This window comes from Culex quinquefasciatus, chromosome 2 (assembly GCF_015732765.1).
Source record: "Culex quinquefasciatus strain JHB chromosome 2, VPISU_Cqui_1.0_pri_paternal, whole genome shotgun sequence".
Classification (NCBI taxonomy): Eukaryota; Metazoa; Arthropoda; class Insecta; order Diptera; family Culicidae; genus Culex; species Culex quinquefasciatus.
Genome location: NC_051862.1, coordinates 106,756,406 through 106,774,724, shown reverse-complemented (window position 1 = coordinate 106,774,724; position 18,319 = coordinate 106,756,406). Strand labels below are relative to the sequence as shown.

Sequence of the window (18,319 nt, the reverse complement as noted above, 5' to 3'; positions counted from 1 at the left end):
CCGGCGTCCGTGCGCTTAAGGGGACCGGATCCAAGATGGACGACCTCGACGTCGTGTGCCATTTGTTACTGACGATGAGGTCGACGGCTTACGCGACGGTTGTGACGACCTTGGAAACAATGGCGGAAGAGCACCCGCATAAACGAGAACCTTAAAAATACTTTTTGTTAAATGGTTTACTCACCATTTCAGAGATCGTAACCACTATTTGAAAAATCGTAGGAAAACCTTAAAAATACCATATCGGAAATGGTACCCTACCATTTATCATAAAGTTCGACCATCTGAATTGAGGGTGGTTAGCAACGGTAACCTTAAAAATCCCCGAACAACGTTTCGTCAAATTACCATTTGTGTAATGGTAAAAATAAAGTTAATTTTCGCGAAAAAGCGACGTTTTTCTTCCGGTTTTTACTATTTCAGAAAAGGTTTTTAAATGGTATTTTAAGGTTGTTCGCACAATTTTTAACCTTGCTGCTACTATTTTAGAAATGGTTCGTAAATGGTTTTTAAGGGATTTTCTTGCTAATTTTACCGAGCGCTACTATTTTGGAAATAGTTTTCATATGGTTATTTAAGGTTTATCCTACATTTTTCCCAGTTTCACTATTTGAGAAATAGTTTTCAAAAGGTAAATTAAAGTTTACTACTTTTTGATAAATAGTTTTGAAATAGTTTTTAAAAGTTTTTCTTATATTTTTTACCTACCTATTTTTTACAGAATTGTTCACTTTTTGACGGATGGTTCACAACAATAATATTGGAACTTTTTCGGCTTTAATTCTAGTTGATTGCCGATCATACTGCCGAAGTCGTCCAAACCTGAAAAAATAAGAAAAAAAATCACAAAGTATCGAGTAGAATGTAACATTCAAATATGTGTACTTATCTGATGATTCAAATGATTTCCTTGATTAATGCCAATCGTGCGTTCGCTTCGATTTTGTTTTGTCGGTCGGCTGCCGCCAAGATCTCTTTCGATTGCCGATCGAATCCTCCAGCACCAGCTGTTCCGTTGTTTCAAGTACTCCACGGCGCTGAAATGATCAACAAGAAAAATATAAACAAAGTATCTGGTAAATCAAATGATTTGTTTGAAAATCATACCTGCGCACAAAACGTAAACAACGACCAGCCGCACGAACGTTTCACTTCAGACTGTTTTTGCCTGCGCCAGCCTGCAACGAGTGCAGGTAACGAGCATAGCGAGAGAAGAGAAACGAGAGAGCGTGCAAAGCAGAGTAATAATAATCTGCCTGGCGCGCTCTTTCGTTTTCTTCTCTCGCTACGCTCGTTACCCGCGCTCGCAAATAAGCCGTAAATCCAAAATTATCAACTGTTGAAAATTGATTCGCTCAAACAATTGAAATAATGTAACAATTATCAAAAACATGATATACTTATAATTTAATCGTCAACGAAACTCAAAGGAATTGCTGCGCATCAAAAGGAACCGATATTTTTTTTAGCCTTTTTGTTCTTGAGCCGTTTGTTTGTTTTCTCTTTTTGTTAATATAGATTCTGTCAATTAAAATTGGTAAACTCCAGATTGGCTTTCTTTGGCAGCTCAAATGTGGGTGAAATCCAGGGCCAAGTAAGCCAAATGATGTCCACCCAAGAGTGTGCCACTCAAGGTTTTGTGCGCGGTGCTGGCTCGGTGCCAGAACTTTTGAGCCCCGAACCAATTTTATTAAAAATCTGGGTAATCTCTTTTAAGTGTGCAAAATTTTTGACGTTTAGAACGTCATCCGAGTCGCCAAAGAAAAGTTGTTGTTATTGATTTTTATCGAACAGGCTTTTAATTTGCTTCGTGGCCAAGAAATGCCGGCTGGTCCAAACAGGTCCATTCACGCGCCGGACTCGAACAACCCGCAGCGGCCGGAGTCGAAGGAACAGCTAAAATTGAACGGGCCTGCGGCGTAATATTTGTAGGGTCTTTGCTAAGGTGGCACGCAACCTGTTCGACGAAAACCGCAATCTGGAATCTGCGATACGATTCTTCTCGTTGATACCGGGTATCTTTGGAAACCAGCAGGATCAGCATCTGTATCTGATTAAACCAATGTTGGTCAAATATCCGGACCCATCGTCCGATCCGGATTTGCGCTTCCAGGTCCTTTGTGATGAAGAGGAGAGCTGTCCCGGTGAGTCGTCGTTCGTCAGCACGAGGAGAAGAGCGCTGAAGTGCTTCGGATGTGGTGGGTTTGACCATAAACGAGAGGATTGTCCCGACGGACGGTCGGACGAGATGGAATCTGGTTTTCGCTGGTTACGTTAGCTTTGCCAGACTTACCAGACATCCAGCTTCTTTCCGATTTCATCTCGTCCGATCGTCCGTCGGGACAATCCGCTCGTTTATGGCCAAACCCACCACATCCGAAGCACTTCAGCGCTCTTCTCCTCGTGCTGACGAACGACGACTCACCGGGACAGCTCTCCTCTTCACTTGGAACATCTTGACCGTTCCGCTTGGCCTGTTCGTCCAGCAAGCGCTTTTTATGTACTCAAGAGTCACGTCCTTCGGCTCGATCGTTTCTACCGCCGTCACCAGCGCGTCGAACGACCTGGGAAGCTCCAGTAGCAGCTGGCAAACCACGTCCTTCTTTTCCATTTTCACGCCGGCCGCTTTAAGCTCCCGCAGCAACTTGTCAAACTGGACAAGGAACGCCGGGACATCCCCGCCTTCAGCCAAGCGGAGTTCCTGGAACCGCTTCTTCAGGAACAGCTCGAACGTGTTGCGCAGCGCGTCCCGTGTCTCCTTAGCCGTCCGCGCGCCCTTCACGTGGTCCAGCTGATCCTCGGCGATGCGGTTGACCAAGAGATTCTTGCAGCTCCGGTCCTTCGCAACCCGTTCCGCCCGCTTCTGATCCTGCAGCTCCGCAAAAGCCGCCAGGTTCAGCGGTTCGGCCACACAATCCAGCAAACCTTTTGCCTCCAGGAGGACTTCCATCCGGAACTTCCAGTTGCCGAAATTCGCTCCGTCCGAACGTACTCTGGGCCCATAACCAACCTGATGAAGTCAGAGGAGCTTTAGAAAACTGTCTTTATTGAAGAATCGTCAGACTAGGAATGAAAAGTTACGGTTGATCGCACACAGTAGCACACTGCGATTTGTTGATCGACACCACGATCATCTCCATGGAGCTGTTTGGGTGGTTGCCTCCCAACACTTTGTACCGTCGGAGTGTTCATTCTGTTGCACAAGGACGTCCAGCGTCAGTTTGGTGATTTGTCGCGACGGGTGATTATGATTACGGCAAAGGATATACGAGATGATGGTTTCACTATCGGAGAGTGCCTAGAGATGGTGCGAAAGCGGACGAAAAAGTACGTGGCCTCGTTGGTTCCGCTGGTGCCATAGATGATGACCGACCGTGTCGAATGAGACCGCCGATGATAACACCGGCGACAAAAACGTGATTGTCGAGTCGGCGTATTCCTCACATTACGTGAACCCTCAAATTCTGATCCAACCCATCTCCCTTCTCGGCGTGGTTCCGATCTTACATCAGGCTACCGGAGTAGCTCCACTGATTGCGGCTGCAACTGCCACAGCGTTTTAAATTTATTTCGATTACATTTACATAATTTCTTGTTCTTATGTAATTCATTACACAACTTAGTAACAAAGGTTTGTTTCGTCGTGGTCAATCTGACCATGGTGTATGTCCTCCTGCGCGACCAGACCCCAGCCCTTGGAGGGTATCCGTTTGGCCGCCAGCGCCGGGTTCTACTTTCGTTCGAAGCACTGGTTCTGACAACTTTCGCCAACTGGACAAATCTTCGGATTGCACTCCACGAGCAGCGCCCGGTTGATGCAGTTCGAGTTCAGTCCGCACGTGTCCGTGTTTGACAATTTGTACTCACAGATCAAGTCCTCCTGTCGAAATAAAATAGATTTAACGGAATACAGATTTAACGGATACGGAAAACCATCTTCTCGACAAACTCACCTCCTCGTCTCTGGTCGCGTTGCACCCTCTCAGCGGAGCAACGTACTTGTTGGACTTGATCTTCACGTACATCGGCGGTTTAACGCTCAAATCGTCCGGGGTCGATTCTTCATTGAACCGCTCCATCATGCCCGACCGCTTCCGGCCATCACGATGTCTGAGTCAAGGCGAGAGGTAGATTCGCCTCCGGTTGATCCAGCGTAAGTCGTGCGTGCCCAAGAAGCGCACGCACATTCCTTTTGCTCGTTTTGACGATCTCGTTGTTCACCGGCATTCGGTCGGATTCGCACTCTTCGCAGATGCAGCGACCTTCCGGCGGGAGGCACTCGAGGTGGAAGGTCGTCGAGCAGGTTTCGCAGCAGATGAGACTTCCGCCCTTGCAGCACAGGAAGCACCAGTTGACGTTGATTGAGCACTGTTCGAGTGAGTGTTTGGGGCAGATCATGATCGACGTGGTCAGTAGCTGGAATCCGGCGGGGATGCACTTGCCATCGGTGGTATGAAAGACATCGAATGCACCGGACGAGGGAGCCCCGTGTGTCGGTTGAGTTGGTACGAGGATCATCGGATCATCTGTGACGCAGGTGTAACCCGTGTGGTACGGCAAAGGAACAACCACTTTTATTTTTGCTGTTAAAAACCGCGTGCAACTTTTGCAGGAAGAAAAAAACAGGTTGGCTTTGTTTTCATTCTTTGGTTGACAGTGACAGCTACTGCGCGATGCACGCTAAATTAATTTCCAAAAAATGGGCTACTTTTCAACCAAAGTTCCAGACACGGTTCCAGCACGGTGCTGGCTCCGACCAGCTCAGTGCTGGCACCGAGCTCGAGGTTCCAGCTCCGGCAGAACCTAAGTGTCACCCCCCTAGTGTCCACCTAACTTGGTACTACTGGTGCAGCTGCACGACGAACACTTCACCGTACACAGAAAAATGTTAATTTCAACGTCACTGAAATCATGTTTTGAATGTAAACCTGCTCAATGTAAATTTGAAATTCAACTGTACCGTAAACTGGGGTCAATCGGGACACATGGGGCGAATTGGGACAGCAGTTTTAATCATGTTGGAGCACAATATTTTGATTTTTCTGGTTTGTTTCGGTTAGAACAGACTCAGGCCAACAAAATGTGTACATCCATTTCCAAATTTAAAAGCTTTAAGTGCTCTTAAAACTGCTGTCCCTATTCAGACTGTAGTCCCGATTCACCCCAGATAACGGTATTGCATCTAAACGACCATAATGTAAAATGAGATTCAACGTTGTGCATGAACCTCATTTAATTTATTTTTTGTTTTTGCAAATGACAAATTTGAAATTTCAAAAAGCATGTAAAAGATGATTCTGTTGTAAATATTACCAAATGTAAATTTCAAATGCTGTTTTTTTTGCGAATGACAAAAAAGTTTCGCTGCGTGTTCGATCAAGTATGGTTCAGTTGGACCGATCGCTCGTGAATAAAAGTGTTTTAAAATTATTGAATGGTAATCCAGATCAAATTGAGATAGGGCAAAGTTGGTGCAGTTGGCATGTCCACAAATTAGACGACTGAGGTAATCTCAGTTCTGCTCATTGATGTACCTATAAAGGTTTGTTTATGTTTTCAATTGTACATTTTAGGATCGATTGCTTGAAAACATTAATCTTGACCGGATATAATAATGGCTACTTTGCAGGAGGTTTGTCGTCGGCAATTCAAACACAACCAGCTGAGCGAGTGGCCACCAATTAACGACGTTAGTTTGCTGCGTTTCCAAATTTCTGATCACAAACTGATACTCCTCCAAATTGACCAGCGCGCAGTAACATTTTCGGAGGGTTTGTTCAAGAATTGTTGGTATGTAAACAAACCAATGTACGGAGAAGGGGTCGATCCTGGATTCCTAGTCGGTGGTTTAGTGGCCACGGGCTTAAATGTTAGCAGCATCTTCCTTGTTGAAGGTCAGCTTCTTTGGTTGGAACAGCTGGTGGTACGTTGTGGAGGACTTCATCCACCACGGTCAGTTCCAGATCGAATTCGTGATTGCCGTTGCCGATGATCTTATCCAAGGGTCATCTGACTGGCCAGCTGGACACGCTAGAGACAGTAAACCAATTGACCCCAGCAGACGTCTCCGGTCTAGACACAGGCCTGGTCTTCGACGTCTTCGTTTACGTCATTTCACGAAATTAGTCAAATTAAAGTTGCTTTTACCACGCACTACACAGTTAGCAACCAGATACTAAGGAAAAACGGACTTTGGGTAAAGAAAACCTTCGCCATATGCCTATGCCTATCTATGCCTTCGCGAATAAAACCGACTGTAAAATTCAAAACAGATTCCAAGTTCGATAAAGATAAAACTGTAGGAATGTTTACAAAAAGTGCTTTGCTTGAACTAACAAAATGTCAAAATGAGACGATGATTTACACGCTGATAAAATTATAGTGATTGAATATAAGTTTAGTCAAGTGTTGTTTTAAATAAGTGTGTTTACTTTAACGTGTATTCTAGTACCTCTCGAAAACGCCGTACACGGAAAGCAAATGCATTGTTTTAGTTTTGCATGTCGTTTCGAATGATTTTTTTTGTCTAATTTTATAATGTTTCAGTTAGGCAAAGACCTGCTGACAACTTTAATAATTTTTGCTCTAAATAATAACAAATCACTAGTGCAGGAAAAAGAGGCAAAAGTTTTTGCCTGGACATGAAAATGTGAGGAGCGTAATTTTTTAATCGTGTTAGAGCTTTGGTTTGAGAGCCGGTTTTAAATTTAAGTTCGCTTTTAGGTCCTTACGTCAACCTTACGTAAAATTTTCTAAAGTCTGTTTTTTTGCCAGCTCAAATGATTGTGGATTTCGTTCATATTTTCTGACATATTTTCACGGTTGTCAAAAATTGGACGGAAATAGGCCGAGGGATTTCCAAATGATGTGAAAATTCAAACTTCCTCATCATCAGAAATAAATTCAGATTTTTTTTAAAGGACCCAAGACAATAGCTTTCTTTTGTTTCCAAGGCCATTTAAAACAAAACTCTGGAATTGTTTGATGAAAAATAATTTTCAGTCAGATAAATATTTATTTAAATATAAAAAGTTTCATTTCGATGATCTGACCCCACTTTCTGTCACACACTTTCAAAAATCATTCTCGGAAGAGTTTTCAAAAAGCCGTAAGAGCCATCGTGACCTTCGACACTAAAATTCGGTTTTCTCCAAGTTATAACGAAAATTAATTTAGTTTGGGGCACTTGAAGGACGTGTAGATGAACAATCTTAAGCATTTTTGAAATTGGCTTTTCGTAAGTAGGTTGAATACCGATGCATTAAAGGCTTTATTTACCATTGGCTCTTACGTCTTTTTGAATACTAATCCTAGCATTCATTATTATTACCCCAAAACCTGCGAAAATTCAAAAAAGAAATAACTGTTTAATCGTGTACAGATTATCGTAGTATCGTCGCAGCGTGTACTGTTTGTTTGTTTTGTTTTGTCCGCCTACTGCGATCGTTGCGCGCGGTTTTGGAGGATTGATTTTTTTGTTTTTCGTCACGGCCTGGGTCACGGCCTGGTCCAAGAACACCGAATCATAATCGGTTTTTGGTTCTACTCAGGGTTTCGATAGCCAGGAAAAATCATCTAAGTGTATTTTGCTGCAGTTCTAGTGTAAGCTGTGTGCGATTTTCCGGTTGTTTTGTGTTTTGGCTCAACGACGAAGGCTGGGGGACGACGGCAGGTGACCAACTTTAACCAGGGCAATGTTACAGGAAAAATCTGGAACAGAAAAGGACGGAGGACAGCAGCAGCAATAGTGAAATAGTAAGTTTAATGCTTTATAGAGTGTTGTTGTTCAATTGCTATTTTTTTACTTTATTTATCTTTTTCTCTCCATCGATATGCGTTTGATCAATGTAAAGGCCAACCGCAACTACAGATGCCCGTCGGAATGTTTAGTTTTGTACGACGGCGGCAAAAGGTCGCAAAACCATACGCCGGAGGAATGTCGCTGGAATTGAAAGGCCTCGAGAATAAGTACAGCCAGAAAATCAAGCTTAGCACACACGAACAGGACCGGCTGATCGATACTAAGAAGTAAACCAGGAAGGTTATTCCAAGGTGGGATTGTCGACGATGAAGGCTGCATGTACATGTAGATTCAACTGCAGCAGCAGAAAGCCGAAAGTTACGAACAGCATTGTAGGGAATGAGTGCGGGTTCAGTTAAATTAAATTGTTTGTTTGTGTTAGTAGGCATGCAAAAGACAGTAGAAATTGAGAGGAGCAAAAAAATTGGTAGCAAATTACAGTAGAGCCCATGTTTCCGATGGTGTTGGCAAGCGAGAGCGTTTTGAGAGAGGCAAAAAGAGAGAATGAGAGAGATGCGAAAATAAGAGCGTGAGAATCGAGGTTGGAAAATAAAGCAGTCTTGTTGTACGTTTTGGCACGGAAACATGTGTTTTTATATCGGTCTGAAAACTAGTCGAAAATATTGGTCCGAAATTCTGTGTCGCGAGCCCGGATCACGACAATGGCGCGGATCGGTTTCCCGAGCCTACGCGATGTCATTTCGAGGTGTTTTGTTTGCGGCGCGATCAAAAGGGGAATTAAATGTTTGTGTTGACTGCGTTTTATTTTCGTTTTCGCGAGTGTTAAAAAAAGTGTGATGGGAAGTAAAAGAAGACCCTTGAGAAGACCTTAAATTTCACGAGTGAGGGTTTAGTGCGGTGTTGCGGCAAAGCGGCGGTGTTTGGTAAAGGTGTTGGTGTTGGTGTTGTGGCGTTTCGAACGAGCCCTGCGGCACAACAGCGGTATTTTTTTACAAGGCTGCACACCAACACAAACGCATTCGTTTCCGTTCGGTGTGTCACCGGAGATTACACGAGGTATGTTGCCAAAACAATGGATTTTCATTGAGGATTGTTTGAAGCAGAAACATCCGAAGCGATCGAACAACGAAGCACAGACAAACAGACGTGCAACTCTTTTTCAAACCATCGCCAACTAAAACCGTCATTTCAAATTCAAATCAGTCAAAAAATGGATGCCGTAGTACCGCAACAAGACACGAACGTCGTCGGTGGCGCCACCGTATCCCTTGGCCCTTTGACGTTTCAGTGCATCACCGTGTGTGTGTGCAATGTTTTCTTTATAGCCAACACGTGGGGAGAAAATCCAATGTTGCATTGTTAATTTGATTTGGTTAACTGCGGTAGATTTTCTTGAAATAATTCGATATGGTAAAAGTGTGACTTTCGGTCGATGACATCGTGACCAACAATCTGTTGTATGGTAAAGAGACTTGGAGGAGGAGACAAAGACACGACACTGGAGTTCAAGCCAGTCCAGAGTAGATTAACTGAACATTTTGAAAACAGGATATGTAAAAGAATAAATCAGTTTAACACAATTTAATTGATGGACTTCCACTCCCCTTCACCTCTAGCAGCTGCATTGGTTTTTTCGTCCGACCGACATCAGTTAAACATGCTCATAAATGCTATAAATGCTATTTCCTAGGTTGTTCCCTTGAAGACCTTGAATCTGAAGCAACCCATTCGCCTTGGCACCGTGGCTATTTTTTTTCACTGTAACATGAACTAATGATATTGCCACTCCGCTAAAACTAAATCGGAACCTCCAACCCTTTTACATGCCCACACCCGGCACAGCCAGTTGGATTAGCTTGGAAGATAACAATCACGCAACCTGCGATCAGTTTTATTCAATCTTACGCGACTTGCCCATCACACCGGTTCTCATCTTATTTCCTAAACAAAACTGCAGGTCACGGGACAGAACATGCTGCGGAATACAAGGTGGAATGTTATTATGATGGGAGTTTAGCAGGATTATTCAACTTTCCAGCCCATCTTTTGCGAATTTTCTGGGCATAGAATGAGAAAACAAAATCGACAGCAAACATAAACAAACACCTGTCAGTTTTCATTCGTACACGCTTAGAGGGAAAAATGGGTACACGCTTAATTTGGTTTATCGAAATGATGATGTTTTCGCAACAGGACTGCAGATAGCGCTAGTGTGCAGCCCAATTTCGAACTTTCTTTGGTAAACGATGGATTTTTTGATAAAATCAATGATGATTCACGTCTGTTTGTCTGTGAACGAAGTGTCTGTTTATCCCGGTCAGGTTTGGCGATCGTTGTTCTGGTTGTTGTAGGGCTGACTCTGTACAGTCCTTCTCATGTCAAATGCTCTACAGTTAGCCCGACATTGGACAGATGTTGGAACAAAATTTTGTTTTTTGTTGGATATTATTGAATTGATTGTCTTTTGTTTGCATGTCCTAGCCGTTTTTCTAGAGACAAAAGAAAAAAACGACAGTTTATGCGATGTTTTGACATTGATTAAAATTGTAAATTCGTATGTTTGGAATTTCGATACCATGAAAAGTAGAGTAGAGAGCTTGAGTACCCAGTGAGAAAAGAGTTGAGGAAGTAGAGTTTTTTTTTTTAACTCGAGTCTCCGGTGAAGGTAGAGCGTGAATGTTACAGTTTCTGAGTAGGAGTTCCCTGTGAGGGTAAAGCGGGTACAATTTTAAGGCTTGATACCGCTGTGGTTGTAGAGCGTGGATGATGGGGCATTAAGGTTTACTCCCCTGAGAGGGTAGTGGATATTTAGAGCTTGAGTCCCCTGAGTGGGTAGAGCATAAGATATGAGATGTTGACAAAAAAAGGAAAGAACTTCCCCGAGAGGAATGCTGGCAGATGTAAACGGCCACTCTGACTATGTGATCGCGTATCAGTGGGTCCCGTTGAGTGCACCAGTGTTGTTCACTAGAACAGTGAACTAGCACGTACTCGTCACTCGGGAGTTCACACGTGTAAACAGTAGAAAGAGATGATTTCAGCGTGACTGAAAGAACCTTCCTCGAGAGGAATGCTGGCAGATGTAAACGGCCACTCTGACTATGTGATCGCGTATCAGTGAGTCCCGTTGAGTGCACCAGTGTTTTTCACTAGAACAGTGAACTAGCACGTACTCGTCACTCGGGAGTTCACACGTGTATACAGTAGTAAGAGATGATTTCAGCGTGACTGAAAGAACCTTCCTCGAGAGGAATGCTGGCAGATGTAAACGGCCACTCTGACTATGTGATCGCGTATCAGTGGGTCCCGTTGAGTGCACCAGTGTTGTTCACTAGAACAGTGAACTAGCACGTACTCGTCACTCGGGAGTTCACACGTGTAAACAGTAGAAAGAGATGATTTCAGCGTGACTGAAAGAACCTTCTTCGAGAGGAATGCTGGCAGATGTAAACGGCCACTCTGACTATGTGATCGCGTATCAGTGAGTCCTGTTGAGTGCACCAGTGTTTTTCACTAGAACAGTGAACTAGCACGTACTCGTCACTCGGGAGTTCACACGTGTATACAGTAGTAAGAGATGATTTCAGCGTGACTGAAAGAACCTTCCTCGAGAGGAATGCTGGCAGATGTAAACGGCCACTCTGACTATGTGATCGCGTATCAGTGAGTCCCGTTGAGTGCACCAGTGTTTTTCACTAGAACAGTGAACTAGCACGTACTCGTCACTCGGGAGTTCACACGTGTATACAGTAGTAAGAGATGATTTCAGCGTGACTGAAAGAACCTTCCTCGAGAGGAATGCTGGCAGATGTAAACGGCCACTCTGACTATGTGATCGCGTATCAGTGAGTCCCGTTGAGTGCACCAGTGTTGTTCACTAGAACAGTGAACTAGCACGTACTCGTCACTCGGGAGTTCACACGTGTAAACAGTAGAAAGAGATGATTTCAGCAAGACTGAAAGAACCTTCCTCGAGAGGAATGCTGGCAGATGTAAACAGCCACTCTGACTATGTGATCGCGTATCAGTGAGTCCCGTTGAGTGCACCAGTGTTGTTCACTAGAACAGTGAACTAGCACGTACTCGTCACTCGGGAGTTCACACGTGTAAACAGTAGAAAGAGATGATTTCAGCGTGACTGAAAGAACCTTCCTCGAGAGGAATGCTGGCAGATGTAAACGGCCACTCTGACTATGTGATAGCGTATCAGTGAGTCCCGTTGAGTGCACCAGTGTTGTTCACTAGAACAGTGAACTAGCACGTACTCGTCACTCGGGAGTTCACACGTGTATACAGTAGTAAGAGATGATTTCAGCGTGACTGAAAGAACCTTCCTCGAGAGGAATGCTGGCAGATGTAAACGGCCACTCTGACTATGTGATCGCGTATCAGTGAGTCCCGTTGAGTGCACCAGTGTTGTTCACTAGAACTGTGAACTAGCACGTACTCGTCACTCGGGAGTTCACACGTGTGAACAATAGAAAGAGATAATTTCAGTCTGGCTAAAAATAGCTTTCAGTAGAAATAAGCTTGCAATTTTTCTTGAGAGTATAACGATTACTCTGAAAGGATGATGCTTTCCCCGAGAGGATGATACTTCCCTGAGAGGATGATATTTTCCCCAAGAGGATAATGATTTCCTGAGAAGATGATATTTTCCCGAGAGGATGTTGGTTTTCCCCGAGAGGATAATGATTTCTCTTAGAGGATGATGCTTTCCCCGAGAGGATGATACTTCCCTGAGAGGATGATATTTTCCCGAGAGGATAATGATTTCCTGAGAAGATGATATTTTCCCGAGAGAATGATATTTTCCCTGAGAAGATGATATTTTTCCCGAGAGGATGATGTTTTCCCGAGAGGATGATGCTACTCTGAGAGGATGATATTTTCCCCGAGAGGATGTTGGTTTTCCCGAGAGGATAATGATTTCTCTGAGAGGATGATGCTTTCCCGAGAGGATGATACTACCCTACGAGGATGATGTTTTCCCCGAGAGGATAATGATTTCTCTGAGAGGATGATGTTTTCCCGAGAGGATGATATTTCCCTGAGAAGATGATATTTTCCGCGAGGGGACAATGATTTCCCAGAAAAGATGATATTTTCCCCGAGATGATTATAGTTTGATTATATCAAAACTTGCGATATTATTTCTCCACCGCGGATTAGTTCAAACTTTGATGGCATAAACCTCTTGGTTGCCAACGGTTTAGCGTCTCAGTCCAACAGTTCAAAGGTGTTAGTTTGATCACCACCGATTCCAGCATTTTTATCGGAGTATATTCCAAGTTCGAATACTAACGAATTATTTAAAGGGTAAAACGTATGCTTGTTACAAGCATTTGCCAAATTAAAATCTAACTTGAACTTTTGATTTAAATGCTGAAGACAGGTATAGTGTAAATAATGTAGGAAGCTTAAATAAAGTTAAAAATATTAATTGATGTGTTAGTTGATTTTTTTATAAGCTTGAGTTGTAAAATATAATTTAAAATGTTGATTGAATAGAGTAATGTGAGGAAGTTACATAAATTCTACAACATAACTGATGACTTGATTGATTGAGCTAATGAGTTCATGTCTGGAAACATAGATAATAAGGATAAAGTAGGAAGCTTGATGTTGGAAAAGAATTTTAGAATATTGGCCTGTTATGGAGCAATTATTTGAGAAACGAAGCGCAACCTAATCCATACAAATTTGAGCTTATGATAGAATCTCTGGGAAATTCGTGCAAAGTAAATATTGTTGTGGTTTGTTGTGCTAGTGGGGGATTTTTTTAAAATGTGATGCTGTTATAAAAAAAATTGAAAATTTTTAATTCAATTTCTGAAATCATGAATCAAGTGGGAAACTTTGAAATAAACTTGGGCATATTGAATGCTTGCGAACAAGGATTATGTGGGTAAAGTAAGAAGATTAGATAAGAAGAGAAAATTGTTAGTAGTTGTTCTAGTTTTGAACTTTGACATTAAGGTAATTTCTGAAGACATAAATAATTTGAAAACGAAAAATGAAGTAGAATCTGAATATTGAATGTATTTGTTTCTAAATTAGAGTAGAATTTTTGCAATTAATCACAATCAAATGTGATTTTAAAAATATGGGCAGTGTGAACAGAGGTAAAAAAATGATAGGGTAAACAATTTTTGTTGGGATTATGACTTTTCTAATTTTATCAGTTGAAAAATTTTAGAAGTAAGATTCTAAAATATGATTTGAGATTTTGTTTGATTTGTTAAAAACAAAACTAATGTGAAAAACTTTGATCGAGTAGGGTTATTTTTGATTGGATTTTTTTAGATTTAGTTTGTAAAATATAATTTGAACATAAGATGGCAGGTCTGCAAACAAGAACAATGTAAATGTAGTGAAAATTTAAGATTAAAAGGAGAAGGTTGTTAATTTTGATCTTGTTGTAAAAGAATGTTAAAACGATATGGGAGTGTGAACAGAGGTAAGAAAAAAAAAACATTGATAGGGTAAACATTTTTTTGTTGGGATTATGACTTTTCTAATTTTATCAGTTGAAAAATTTTAGAAGTAAGATGTTAGTAAAAAAAAAGTTTTGTGATTCAATTAATAAAATATAGTTTGAGTTTTGATAAATTTTCGAAAACATGGATAATATGATAAAAGTGAGAATCTAAGATAATACGAAAAATAAGAAACAAATCAAAAATATTTATTTGGAATATAATTTAAAAAAACAGCTAAATAAATTTTTGAGCTCTTGATTAAATTTGATTTGAGCTCTTGATTAAATGGGAACGAATTTATTTTTAATCGCTTACAGCTAGCTATTATAACCGGAAACAGAAGTAATAGGGGACATTTCAATTATTATTGTGATTGAAAAACTGGGCTGTTGAATTGAGGAATTTTAAAATTGATTTTTTTTTGTAAATTTAAGTTGATACTGAATATATTCTAATCGTCTTAAACTTTGATTAATTATATCATTATTGAATTTTGTGGTAAAATTGAATAACTCAATAAAACTGGTTTATTTTTTCGTCAAAAGCCTGATGCCTAATAAACATTTTCGTTGATTTCAAAAATATAAATATTTTTTCCTTCAAAAATGGAGTTCTAAAAATATAATTAAGTAGATAATAATTATCAAGCCATGCGGGTTTGAGGTTTTCTTTTTATTTTTTCCACAGTTTGTTTCAAGGTGAATCCAGGATGGAACTAAGGTGGACTTGGAAATCTTTGACAAAATTTAACTGGAGGCAACAAATTTGAGTATCGAATTGATTAGTGAATCCAAAATATTCTACAGACTTTTTTTTATCGTTTCAGGTAACACCATGAGAAAAAGGTTGACGGATGGTGCACTGGAATCTACCATCGACAGGACAATTTTGTACAAGCGAATCATGGGGAAGAATGAATTGTAAATATTATAACGTTTTTGAAAAGATGTAGGTTTTTATGCGGACGGGCTTTTCCTACCAACAAAAAAAAAATGAATCTATTTAGTTTTTTTTTCCATGCCACATAGAATAGATGTATTAGTTGAAATTATTCACATAGAGTAGAGGAGAGGGAGAATGTAGGGAATGAGTGCGGGTTCAGTTAAATTAAATTGTTTGTTTGTGTTAGTAGGCATGCAAAAGACAGTAGAAATTGAGAGGAGCAAAAAAATTGGTAGCAAATTACAGTAGAGCCCATGTTTCCGATGGTGTTGGCAAGCGAGAGCGTTTTGAGAGAGGCAAAAAGAGAGAATGAGAGAGATGCGAAAATAAGAGCGTGAGAATCGAGGTTGGAAAATAAAGCAGTCTTGTTGTACGTTTTGGCACGGAAACATGTGTTTTTATATCGGTCTGAAAACTAGTCGAAAATATTGGTCCGAAATTCTGTGTCGCGAGCCCGGATCACGACAAGCATCTGTACCTCGGGAGGGTCGATGACCAGCAACTTTGATTTGGCTGATGACAGCATTAAAGGATTTCACTATTAAGAATTAAGTTTAGCTTTTTTTAAACCTTAGTATTAGTCACCTTTTGCTTGAAGAGGGCATCGAGCCGCTGAAACCACCGGTCGAAGTTCGCCCCGTGGTCAGGGTCGTACGAGTACTCTGAATTGTTCGTCGCCAGGTGTGCCAGATATCGGCGAAGCATCGGATTGAGCAGGAACTGGTGAGACAAGATCTGGACTTTTTCTTAATAAAGTCCAATAAGCAAATCTAGTCATTGAGTGTATCCCGCTTACTCCGATGGACATTGGAATAAGGTTGAGGGGGATGCAAGCCTGATTAAAGAAAGTCAAGAGATGCTCAACATTACTTTTGTAAAATTTTTGTAACTTTTGCAAAGAACAGAGATTAAGACAAAATTGCTGTTGAGAGTCGATTTAAATCTATTTTAAATTTTGATGTACTTTTTAAGTACTATTGTGTATTTTGAATGTTATTCTTTTTGATTTTTGAGATCAGTTTGAATTTTTCAACGATGTTGATATTAAATATTCAAATTTGATCAAAAAGAAAACCAAAAGTAATTCATCCAAAAAAACTAAAGCAATTGAAATTTACATTGGATTCTGGATTCAACGGGGTAAAACAAAATTTTCACTTGGGTGAACTTATTAAAATTTGGTAAATGCTTTTTTTTTATTTCAAATGGTTATTCAATGTTTCTATATGGTACTCGTGAATCAATATGAACCATTTGAACTTGAAAATTACCTTATGATTTAGGGTAACTATTTGAGTAAACATCCTCAAATAGTTTTTCAAAGTCATTCAGAAAAAAATCACCATTACAAACTTTTTAAAAACCCTAATTATAACGGTGACTATTTGACAAATAATCATCCAAGTCCGCCAGTTGAACCATTTGAACATTAAAATTACCTTATGATTTAGGGTAACCATTTGAAAAAACATCAGCAAATAGTTTTTTAAAGTTATCAAGAAAATTGTTGACCATTACAAACATTATGGTGACCATTTGACAAATAGTCATCAAGGTCCGCCAAATAACATTATTACAAATGGTGACCTTATCTCATAAGGTTTTTTTAAGTTCCTCACCAGAATCGATATAGTTTTCGTTTATCCGGGCAGCTGTCGATGGAGTTCGTCAAGTGTCGTCTCCTTGACGAAGAGATCAAGCGCGGAGGAAAAGGTGTGGAGTTGGTTACCCCTAAGCGGGAGCCGGCTGCCTTCGTCTGAAAGCCGTCAGTGAAAAAGTGGAAGTGCTTCACGTGTGGGCAAGTGGGCCACAAGGCGGCCGAATGCCCAGAGAAGGAGGATAATTGTGGTTTGGTTGATTGTGGTTTGGCTGAGCATTTAAGCAGAATGCATTACTATGAATACAAAGAGACGAGTTGTTCCTTTTAATTCCGCTATATATTTTAATATCTTGACAGATACGTATTTCGTCTACGATCATCAGTTCGCAGGTGTTCACAAAGGAGCTCCTAGAGTCGGGACCGATAGCTGAGGATGAAATAATGGTTTCTTTCGACGTTAAGGCACTGTTCCCAAGCATACCAGTAAACAACGCAATAGGAACTTTACCGGATTGGCTGCTATCACAATACGAGGGAGAATCATGGAGACAAAAACCCGATTTAATCCCACCTGGGGTGAGACAGAGCCTTTCTTACTAAAGAATATAACAGAAAGTCTTATGATGAAAGCAAAGTATTATAAATGATATGATTTCCAAAAGAAATAAAAACCGCAATTTTCACCAAAAGAAAATATTCAATCGTACAATATGCTTGTACGTTTGTAATCAAACAAGCGATTATGCCAAACGCGATCATAGCAAGCTTCCCATGCGCCAGTGACAATGCACACCGCGGTTTTGGTTTTTTAGCTTCGGTGAAACGCGTGTGCCGCACGGTGCAGGGAAGCTAGCCTAAGAAGCTTCTAAGAAAGTGACAGAGTCAGAGATAGCTATTTTCAACAACCGCACCACTACACACTCAATCGCGAGAACCTTAGGTAGAAAGCCATTGGCGTCGCCAGCATTGAAAACTTTGAAAACGATATAAACGATGAAAGCTTGGAAAGCTCCTATTGGAATCCAATGAACCCTGTTAGATAAACTTACGACAAATGAAGTCTACATTTAGGCGTTTTTAGGAGCGCACGGGAAACAAATTGATTGTAGCCGGATGAATGTCCTATGTCACAAAAGTTTTTGAATAAACATTGGACAGAAATGCAAAAACGGACAGGGCAAAAGAAACCGAAAAGCAACGATATCTTACATGTTGTAGAAAACATCGGTAGACAAGCTACTACAAACGAGTATAAGTCGAGCCAGCAAATATATGCGCCAGCATTCTCGCGCCAGTATTCGAAGCTCAACTTGACAACTTGTCGACTTGGCGACGAAGCGTCGAAAATCGATGCAGTGTGATTTTTTGACGATTTTTCCGATTAAAATTCACGCTGAATCGACATATTTACGAAGATGGAAATGACGTCCTGGCTTAAAGTAAAACCTATACCTTTCTTTAGTAAGAAAGGCAAAAAGTAAATCGTTCTAAAAATTGATCGGGATTGCCGATCGATGTCGAATTTGTTTCAGA

At 41.0% G+C, this 18,319-nt stretch overlaps 2 protein-coding genes and 1 long non-coding RNA gene across 4 annotated transcripts in view; 1 reads left to right on the top strand and 2 right to left on the bottom strand.

Annotated features, from left to right (window-relative positions):
- Nucleotides 1-18,319, bottom strand: part of LOC119767372 (sideroflexin-2) — a 200,272-nt gene that overhangs the window by 17,375 nt on the left and 164,578 nt on the right. The window lies entirely within an intron of this gene.
- On the bottom strand, nt 3,012-4,090 carry LOC6043854 (histone-lysine N-methyltransferase NSD2). Its single transcript, XM_038255850.1, has 2 exons — nt 3,954-4,090; nt 3,012-3,880 (listed from the first exon to the last, which is right to left on the bottom strand). Exons 1-2 carry the CDS (start codon nt 4,080-4,082, stop codon nt 3,731-3,733), a joined length of 279 nt encoding a protein of 92 aa, XP_038111778.1. The 5' UTR covers nt 4,083-4,090; the 3' UTR covers nt 3,012-3,730.
- Nucleotides 5,052-15,575, top strand: LOC119767380. The gene is made up of 3 exons (XR_005277477.1): nt 5,052-7,755; nt 7,854-8,818; nt 14,932-15,575. It is a non-coding gene; the product is annotated as an uncharacterized LOC119767380 (long non-coding RNA).

What these genes read in the sequence shown, in the direction of transcription:
- LOC6043854 (XM_038255850.1), bottom strand. Translation starts at nt 4,082, where the DNA reads ATGATGGAGCGGTTCAATGAAGAATCGACCCCGGACGATTTGAGCGTT. An exon ending in ACGCGACCAGAGACGAGGAG is followed by an intron (nt 3,881 to 3,953) that starts GTGAGTTTGTCG and finishes TTATTTCGACAG; the next exon opens with GAGGACTTGATCTGTGAGTA.